The sequence below is a fragment of the Corapipo altera genome, unplaced genomic scaffold, assembly GCF_003945725.1.
Source record: "Corapipo altera isolate COAL_440 unplaced genomic scaffold, ASM394572v1 58053, whole genome shotgun sequence".
In the NCBI taxonomy this organism is placed as follows: domain Eukaryota; kingdom Metazoa; phylum Chordata; class Aves; order Passeriformes; family Pipridae; genus Corapipo; species Corapipo altera.
The window spans coordinates 1-9803 of record NW_020885763.1 but is presented as its reverse complement, the minus strand read 5'-3'; the positions used below and the strand labels follow the sequence as shown (position 1 = coordinate 9803).

Genomic DNA, 9803 nt, shown 5'->3' with positions numbered 1-9803 from the left:
TTCTTTTTTCTCTTTTCTTTTCTTTCTTTTCATTCTTTCTCTCTTTCTCTCTTTCTCTTTCTTTCTCTTTTTTTTCTTTCTCTCTTTCTTTCTGTCTTTTTCTTTCTTTCTCTTTCTTTCTTTCTCTTTCTCTTTTTCTTTCTTTCTTTCCTTTCTCTCTTTTCCCTCTCTTTCTTCCCCTCTTTCCCTCCTTCCCTCTTCTCCTTCTTCCTTCTCCTTCCCTCTTTCTCTCTTTCCCTCCTCTTTCCCTCTTTCTCTCTCTTTCTTTTATGAGGAAAGGCTGAGGGAGCTGGGCCTGTTCAGCCTCAAGAAGCGATGACTAAGAGGGGACCTCATCAACGCCTGCCAGTGTCTGCAGGGAGGTGTCAGAGGCTGGAGCTCTGCTCGGGGGTGCCCAACAATGGAACAGGAACTGATGCCCGGGAAGTTCCACTTGAACATGAGGAACAACTTCTTCCCTGTGCAGTGACCGGGCACTGGAACAGATTGCCCAGAGAGGGTGTGGAGTCTCCCTCCCTGGAGATATTCCAGAACCATCTGGACACAATCCTGTGCCGTGTGCTCTGGGATGACCCCTCTTGAGCAGGGAGGCTGGACCAGATGACCCACTGCTGTGGAGCCCCAGCAGCACGGCAAAAGCTGGGTGGGGAGAGGCTGGAGAATAAAACACCTGGTGCTGGAGGCACCAGAGTCCTGACACCCTGAGTCCACACCCCGGGGTGGTCCTGATACCGTGATGCCCCAGCCCCATCCTGTCCTGGTTCCATCCCTGCTGTGCCCCCAGCCCTTTGATGTCCCCTTTCAGCACCTTGGTGTCCTCATCTCCATGCCCAGGGTGTCCCAGCCCCTCCACATCCCAGTCCAGCCCCGTGGTGCCATCCAGCCCTCGATGTCCCTGTCCCCAGACTCACGGTGCCCCCATCTCCACCCCCACGGTGCACCCAGACCTATCCCTGTCCCCAAAAGTCCCACAACCCCCTCAGTGTCCCCATCTGTATTTCCATCGTGCCCCAGCCCTGGGAATGCAGTGACGGGCAGGGTGGGGGCAGCTCTGTGTGTGCTGGGAGCAGCTTCTGATGCTCAGGGTGCTGTGACAGAGACCCCCATCTCCATCGTCCCGTGCAGCAGAGACCACCCCCTTCAGCATCACACACAAAGCAGACCCCCACCCCAGCAGACGCACCCCACGGACCCCACTTCACGCCACGCAGGGGGATCACAGCCTTTATTGCCGGCCCCCTCATCCCGCGTACCCCGGCTCCTCCTCCTCGTCGCTGCTGTCCTGGACGAGCCCGGGCTCCTCGGGGCTGCAGGCGAGGCACGTCCCGCCCGCCTCCGTCCAGCACCGATCGCAGTACAAGGCACCGCAGTCGGGAGCGGGGCAGACCTGGTGCCAGGGGGTGCCGGGCGTCCCACACAATGTGCAGCTCCGGCGCTGGTAGCGGCGCAGCCAAGGCCAATGCTGGCTGCACCACTCCAGCAGCGACGTCCCCTGCGGCGAGGACGGGCCCGTGTGGGGTTCTGGCAGAGCAGCCACCCCACAGCAGCTCGGGGGACAACAATGCCCCGCTCCCCAGCCCGCCGTGTCCCCGGCCCCACTCACCAGCCCCGGGGGCTGCCGTGCTCTCCGGGCGATGCGCCTCCGCTGCAGTTGGAAGAAATTCTTCCTTTGCCGCAGCAACTTGTTGTACAAGAACAGCACTCGAGTCTTCTCCCGCTGCGCCGGCGAAGACCGTGAGGGATGGGTGGCTGGGGGCACCTGCCCACCCCAAACCCCACCCCAAAACTCACCCCCCAGGCCGTGCCAGGCCCTCGGGCGGTGCTGGGGGGCTGCTCACCTTGGGGAAGTAGAAGGCGGCGATGGCGCGGCGCAGGCGGAACGGGTAGACCTGGGCCAGGCAGAGCAGGGCCAGCGCGACCAGGGGCAGGCAAGTGTTCAGGTACTGCTCCCTCGTCATGCCATGGGGCTTTGGCAGGCAGGCTGGGGACAGGGCATCGGCGTGAGCCCCCTGCAGCAGGCAGGGGTCCATCCCCAGAGTCCCATCCCCGGCGGGGGCTCACCGCGGTTGGAGGTCTCCACTTGGGTGTCGAAGGAGGTGTTGAGGGCCCCGATGGTGCTCCGCAGCAGCTGCGCCATCAGGGACGTGCCCATCACGGTCACGGACATGTGGTGGCTGGCTGTGGGACGGGAGGATGGGGAGGCTGAGGAGGCAGGGGGAGGGCTGGGGGGCCCCCCTGCATTGCCCTGCGGGGCACAGAGGGGCTGTGGGGCTGCTCCTAAGGGCCTTGGGCTCACTTTGGTAGGAATACTGCACAAAGGAATGGTTCTGGATGATGCTGAGGACGCCGAAGATGAAGTGGTCAAGGCCACAGACGAAGATGAGGAAGAGCAGGAGCGGGATGCACCTGAGCAGTTCCATCACCTGCAGGGAGCAGGGTGTGTCACAGCCTGCTGCCCCCCCAGCCCCGACCCCCCAGGCTCTCCCCAGCCCCTCACCATGTACTTCAGCTCAGGCCGCTGCAGGGCCAGGCGGCACGGGAAGACAAAAGCCGAGGCCTCATCCCGGAGCAGGGGCAGCAGCGTCCGCTTGTTCTGGGTGAGGGGCAGCAGGGTGGTTCAGCACAGCACCCCAGAACCCTTCACCAGGCGTGGGAGGCCACCCTCCACCCCTTTCCCCCTTGCCCAACCTGCTCTCCGCGCCGGGCATCGATTTGTCGGAAGTAGGTGGTGATGTAGCAGTTGTCGAAGCCGATGTCGTGGCAGTACCGGTAGGTGTAGTAGAAAGCCCTGGCGAGAGAGGACAGGTCCAGGGAGGGCAAAGGAGGCACTGGGTGCAGCCCCTGAGGACACACCCCCTTGTTTTCACCCCCCCCCAGACCTGCTGCTTAAGGGGGCCCCCAACCCTTTGTGCCCCACAGCTGGCACAGGGGTGTCACCCCCCACCCCCCGACCATCCCGAGGCTCACGAGAAGAAGACGAAGAGGAAGGTGAAGGACAGCAACAGGCGGAAGAAGGAGACGGCCAAGCCCAGGCGGGCGCCTTCCTCCCGCAGTTGCGAGGTCACCTCCTCCTGCAGCTGCTCCACTATGTTGATGCCCACCAACATCTCCTGGTGCTCCTCCTGCAGTGGAGGGGCCGTGGGGCAGGGCAGGATGTGGCCCCCACCCTGGCGCTGGGCACAGGGGTCGGGCATCCACAGGGTGCCCAAGCACCCACCTTGTAAACGATGCTGGCAGTGAATTCCTGGCCGAGGCTTTGGACAGAGTCATTCACCTGGTCAAACACCTTCCCGAAGTTGCTGTCCACGGGGATCCTCTCCTCACACCAGGAGCTCATGACTGCAGGGACGGAATGGGGACGGTGGTGGCTGTGGCTGCCGTCCCGGGATCTGTGGGGGGCAGAACTGGAGCTACCCCTCAAGGGAGGACAGGGACAGGGAAATGGGTCCCACACATCACTCACGGTTGACTGCTTGGCAGAGGAACCCGAGCCGCATGGGCAGGCAGAGGACGTGGTTGATGAGGGGCACGGACACTTTTTCCAGGCAGGTCCTGTACAGCTGTTTGAAATAGTCTAAGCAGCGCTGACGACCACTCTCGAGCACAGCTGGGGGGGCAGAAACCCTCAGCTGTCTGTGCAGACCCAGCCCTGCTGGCCCAGACCTCATCTGGGGTGCCTGTGGGGCCAGCAAGGGGGTCAGAGGCAGCCCCCCCCCAGCTGGCAGCCGCCTGCCCTGTGTGCTGCCAGCCCCTGCCCGTCCTGCTCACTGGCACAGCGATGTTTGGTTTTCCTCTCGTACAGCTCCTGGGTGCTGTGGGCCGGCTGGGTGCCCTTGTCCTTGTCCTGCCGCAGGTTGAAGCCCTCATCGCTGGCCACCTGGTCGTTCAGCTCCACGAAGGCGCGTGAGAGGTTCTGCATCTCCGTGTTCAGCGTCTCCCCGCTCCGCTGCCGGGACACACAGGCAGACACGTGCACGCAGAGGCTCGGCCCCGCTCCCCCAGCCCCCTGCTGCCCCCTCCCCAGACCCCCCTCACCACCAGCTCCTCCATCACGCGGCGCAGGGGGGACGTTGACACCTCCCAGAGACCGGTTGTGTGGTTGACCTGAAGATCCACCACGCAGTCCATCGAGCGTTTCGCCTCCATCAGGTTGTGCCAGAGGTTGGCCACGGGCCCTGGTGTCAGCAGGGGTGGCTCAGAGCCCGCCAGCTCTCAGGACCCCACTGGGGAGCACAGGGACATTGGGGGGACCCTACCATGGTAGATGGCAGCGAAGACAAAGGAGAGAACGTAAAGCCGACCCTCTTTGCCCAGACACTTGGGGACCATGAGCAGGTTGGCACAGCGGAAGTGGGGGGACGTGGCCCAGCCCAAGGCAGTCACCCCTGTGGGGAGCAGAGAGCTGACCCCACGGTCCCACAGAGAACCCCCTGGGTCTCCCGATGGCCCCCCATCACCCCAGTCCCCTCCCCGCCACATCCTCACCCGTCAGCCCCCAGGTAAGCTTCACCCTGTATGACTCTGACAGGTCCAGAGGCATGATGAGCAGCTGGCAGAGTCCTGAAACACCCAACAATGTGTCCTAAGCTCCTGGTGCCACCGGCTCCATGGCGTGCCCGGCAGCGGGACACACTCACCGAGGCTGAGGAGCATCCCAAAGCCAGCGCCCAGGAAGATCTTGCTGCAGCGATGCTCGTCCGGCCGGCCCCAGAGGAACCGGCTGCACGGGCCGGGCAGGACCGCGACCACCACTCGCTTCAGGGCTGGGTGGGGAGGGAGGTGTCAGCCCTGCCTGCTCCCACTGCCCACGGTCAGCCCTGGCCAGGAGCAGGGTGGGAGGGGATCTCACTTGTGTTGGGACGTTTCTTCCTCCTGCGTGTCTCCGTCCCAGCCGAGGGCTCTTCCTGGAGCTGAGAACGGTGGGATGCTGCCCTAGAACCGACGCCGGTGCTGTCATGGCGTTCTCCACGTTCTGTCACGTTCCCCAATGGAACATGGTGGGAAGGGCTGGGTGGCCACCGAGCCACCACCTCCCGCAGCTCGCTGTCCTTGCTCTCAGCCTGCTCCTTGTAGTCAAGCATCTCCTCATCGCTGGAGTCTCTGCGGGGGGAGAGAAGAGAGGGGTGAGCTACAGGCCCCCCACACCCACTGCAGCCCCCAGGCTCGAGTGGGCTCCCAGCACCCCTCTGCTCACATCTCCTCATCCACAGAGTCTGGGTAGTTCAGGGTGGCCATGCAGACAGAGCAGGTGTTGTTCAGGGCTCTGGAGCACTCCCTACAATACAACCCTGAGGAAAACAGGACCATCAGAGGGGACACAGCATTTTCTGGGGAGGGGATCCCCAAGCTAGAGGGGCTCCTACCTCTGCAGCTGGGCGTGATGCACGCACTGAAACCCGGCTGCTCCACCGCCCCACAGGCCAGGCAGTGTTTCTGCTCGATGCCAAAGAAGCGAGAGAGGCGGGCAAGGGCAGGGAACCTGAGGGCACAGGGTGATGCTCCATGGGGCAATGCCATCCTGAGTGTCCTTGCCACGGACCCCCAAGGATGCTGCTGCCCTTTTCCATCCCTTGTGAGAGCTTACCTGGAGATGAGGATGAGGAAGAGTTTGCTTTTCCTGCCATCAGCCGTGCTCTGTGTGCCACTTGAGCGCAGAGCAAGTGCCATCCACTCCCGCCGTGCCAGGATGATGTTGTGGAGGAAGATCATGCGCTCCTGGCATGGAGGGGATGGGGTGAGGGCAGGCGGCTGCTGAAGGGGTGTAGAGTGGGACATGCACACCCGGGGGGCTTCTCACCTGCTCTCGGGACGGGTAGTAGGCGGCACACACTGCCTGGCGCAGGCGTGCCATGTAGGAGCCAAAGATGGTGATGAAAAGCCAGAGACCGTACAGGATTCCTGGTGGGAAGAAGACAAGTCGCGTAGGGGCAGCCCCTCCTTGCACCCCCCACCCACCTGCATCGCCGAGGGCGCAGCCCCCCTGTCTGCACACCGATGGTGATGTAGGTGTTGTGGTCGGGCTCCACAGGCTCGATGAGGCAGACCTGGGACAGCACCGAGACCTTGCCCTCCTGCAGCGCGTTGAAGGCAGACACCAGATCCTGGAAGATCTCACTGGTGTAGCCCGTCCCGTTGACGCTGACAGCCACTGTTGATGGCGCTGTGGGGCGAGAGCGGCTCAGTCCTGTGGTCACCCCAAAGCCCCAACCCACTGCTCCGGTGCAGTGGGTGCTGCTCACCCCTGGCAACGATCTCCGCGCTCAGCTGGTGCCGGAACAGGTCAAGCAGCCAGAAGATGCTGTAGTCGGCCAGGATGATGCTGAAGCCCAGCAGCACGTGGCGCAGCAAGCCCATCAGCTGAATGCCATACTGCTTTCTCTCTTTCTTTGACAGCCACAGCGCGGCTGGATGGCCACAAGAGCACTGTGAGGCCGTGCCAGGAACCCCCGGCTCCTCACCGTGCTCAGGGCTGGGCTGGGGGACACCCCCTGGGGTGGGGCTGACCTGGGGGGATGTAGCGGCCCCTCTCCCGCGCCGTCAGGGGCAGCACGGTGGGTCTGCCCTGCTCCGCCCGCCGCAGGTCCAGCTCCACGAAGCGCCGCGAGATGTAAACGTTGTCGAAGGTGTCGTCCCACAGGTAGCGGCGCCGGTACCACATCGCACTGGGGACACGGCGGGCGAGCTGAGCACTGGCACAACGGGTGCCCATCCCCAGAGCAGCATCCCAGCCCACTCACTGGAAGCACAAGTAGAGGATGGCCCAGAAGGAGATGTAGGAGAAGACCTCCAGGCCGTGGTGGTAGGGCTCCAGGTGGAGCTGCACGGCCTCCATTATGTCCCGGGACACCTGCCCCAGGCTCTTGCTGGCGTTGAGGCTGACGTTGAAGTGGTGCACAACCGAGATGTTGAACTCAAACTCCTTGCGGATGTGGTTCAGAGCGTCTGTGATGGCTGCAGAGGCGACAAGAGGCTGTGCTGGGGTGGGGAGCAAGAGCCAAGAGGGGTTCCTGGCCCCCCACGGCACCAGGATACTCACGGGCTGCGACGTTTGCCCGGACGAACTCTTGGATATACTGTGGGATGATGCAGAACAAGCCGGCGACTGCAGAGAGGGGGGATGGATCTCTGTTGGAGTGGGGCCCTCATGATGGACACAGGTCCACCCCACTGCCCCTGAAACCCCCGTTGCAGAGGGACAGGAACTCACCAACATCAGCCACGTTGCAGAGCCACTTGAAGCCGAGGACGACGTAGCAGATGAAGAACAGGAGGGGGAGGGCGCGCTCGCAGTCGTCCTTGGCCTTTTCTATGGCGCGAACGCAGCTGTGGTAGGGTGACCCCAGCTCCTTGTTGCAGACGTCACCGACCTTCGACAGCCACAGCCAGACGTTGTGCAGGATCCGGGCTGTGGGCAGGGAGTGGGTGTTGGAGAAGGGGCTGGACTGAAATCAGGGTGGGGGGTGCTGGAGCTGGGCAGACCCTTGGAGACCTTGGGGACCTTGGGGACCCGCTCACCGACGTGTCTGGTGGAGCCCATGATGGAGCGGACGAACTTGCGGACGCGGTCACTCACCACCTTGGCATTCTGGCCAATGTCCTTGATCTTGTTCTGCAGGTCTGCAGAGAGGGGGGACCCCTAAGCATGCCCCGAGGGGTGAGAGTAGCCCAGGGCTGGCTGGGGCTCCCCCAGGAAGGGCCCCTGCAATCCCCCCCCCCCCCCCCCGCCCCCTGCTCACTCAGCAGTGGCTCCTTGGCACGTTCCAGCCGCTCGGCTGTCTGGTTTTGGGCCAGTTCAGCCCCGCACGACAGCGCCTTGGCGAGCTGGGAGACGTTGTTCAGGACATTGGTGCCAGGGCCCTGCACGGTCATGCACAGCGCCAGCATCACGATCAGAATCTTCCCCTCCCCTGCAGAGACAGGGAAATCCTGGGGCTCAGCTGGGAGCTGACACCCCCTGGCACCCCCCAGCTCCCCGACCCACGGCTGCTCACTGGTGAAGAAGTGTGGCAGTGCCAGCAGCACGATCATCCGCGTGTTCCTGGAGAAGGCCATGCCCAGCCCCAGCCCTGCTCCCAGGATGATGGTGATGCACAGGCAGTACCAGACATCGTGGCCCTGCACCAGCAGCACCAGTGCCCCATAAATGCTGGCCAGAGCCAGGCCCAGCACGAGGGCGCCGACGCTGCGGGCAAACTCCAGTGCCTGGCTCGGCTCCTCTGGACGGCGCTTGGCCCGAGGCCGCGGTGCCGTGTTCTTGCCCCGGCCCCTCTGCTGCCGCAGGGCTTTGCACAACCCTGAGACCAGCACCATACTGAGGCTCCTGCTGCTCCTCTAGCTCCCTGTCCGTGGGATGAGAGCAGGCAGAATGAGCAGATTCCAGAGCACCACTTCCAGGGCACCGTTGTCGGTTCCCACATCACAACCTTTCCGTTGGAACACTCCAACGCTGTCGGTTCCTGCATCACAAGGGTGCTGCTCACCCTGATGTACGGCTTCCAAACAGAGAAATTCTATTTAACACATGTCAGAATTGCAGGTCTAATAGGCCTCAGTACCTGCAGCTGTAGAGGGAAGAAACTTGAGCCAATACATCAGTGGGAACCAAGGCCAGCAGAACGCTGAACCAACAGACCAGGGACACTTGGCCACACAACCACGAGATGATGAGGAAGAAACAAAGCCAACCATCAATTCAAAGGGCAAACTGGATAATTCCAGCAAGAGGTGATCACAGCCACCGAGTCAAAAAACCCACTGACTCAAAAGAAGGAGAAAACTGAGCATGTGGGCTAATTAGCACGAGAAGCGAGAGGATCATTGAACCAATAGAAGATAAAATACTAACTAATGAAGAACCACGTAACTTGTAGCCCATGAACATTTAATGCCTGTTTGCTGAAGTGTAGAAACAGTGACCAGTTTTGCCAGTGGGGGCTGCTTTGGGGATTGGCCCCCAGCGCTGCCTGCACGGAACTGGAAATGAATCAAACTCCTCGGCTCAGGATCTCAAATCGAATCAAAGCGAATCGAAGCAAGATCAGCTTCTTGCACATCAAGGGAAGGAACCTCTTCTGGGACAACACTTTAGTGACCCAGATGGGGCAGCCATAAAGCCTTGCCCACACCATCTTCCTGCCCCTGGCAATGAAGAATCAGATTAAGCAGGAGTCCTGCAGTGCCTCGGGCTGCGAGCGGCGCTGGAGGGAGGGGGGCAAGTCATGGCTCAGCAGCAGCCCCACGGCCCCGGGCTCCCCCAGCACAGCAGAGAGCAGGGGGCCCAGGCAGTAAAGGCTGTGACCCCTCATGAAGTGGGGTCTGTGGGGGGTGTCTGCTGGGGGAACGATCAGATATGGGGGGGGGAAGAGGGGGGGGGTAGGGGGGGGGGAGGCAGGGGTCTTCTGAGGTGAAGGTGGGGGGTGTGGTGTGAGGTAATGAGGGTGAGGGTCTCCGCTGCCTGGGATGATGAAGATGGAGGTCTCCGATGCATGAGGTGATGAAGGCAGCGGTGTCTGGAGCACGGGATGGTGAAGGTGGGGGTCTCCGCAGCCCTGGGGGATAAAGGTGGGGGTCTCTGTTGTACAGGGGGATGAAGGTGGTGGTCTCCAGAGTACAGGCAGATGAAGGGGGGCGTCTCCAGAGCATGAGATAGTGAAGGTGGGTGTCTCTGCTGTCCCGGGGATGCAAGCGGTAGTCTCGGGACGAGGAGGGCAGGGGTCCCACCGGCAGCATCACCACCGGGGTCTCCGTCACGGCGCCCCCGCGCATCAGCAGCCACTCGCGGCGCACACAGAACCCCCCCCGTC

General features: G+C 62.3%; 1 protein-coding gene across 1 annotated transcript; it reads right to left on the bottom strand.

Moving 5' to 3' along the window:
• Window positions 1-1210: 1210 nt before the first annotated feature.
• On the bottom strand, window positions 1211-8578 carry LOC113940793. The gene is made up of 29 exons (XM_027631945.1): window positions 7992-8578; window positions 7737-7907; window positions 7516-7617; window positions 7208-7405; window positions 7037-7102; window positions 6738-6951; window positions 6505-6662; window positions 6240-6404; window positions 5993-6160; window positions 5798-5898; window positions 5585-5715; window positions 5364-5479; window positions 5195-5288; window positions 4850-5100; window positions 4638-4763; window positions 4486-4560; window positions 4257-4385; window positions 4036-4175; window positions 3769-3946; window positions 3464-3607; window positions 3218-3339; window positions 2968-3122; window positions 2689-2788; window positions 2498-2593; window positions 2297-2423; window positions 2062-2178; window positions 1839-1981; window positions 1604-1717; window positions 1211-1492 (listed from the first exon to the last, which is right to left on the bottom strand). The coding sequence occupies exons 1-29, from the start codon at window positions 8308-8310 to the stop codon at window positions 1241-1243; spliced, it is 4272 nt and encodes a 1423-aa protein (XP_027487746.1). The 5' UTR covers window positions 8311-8578; the 3' UTR covers window positions 1211-1240.
• Between the last annotated feature and the right edge of the window lie 1225 nt (window positions 8579-9803).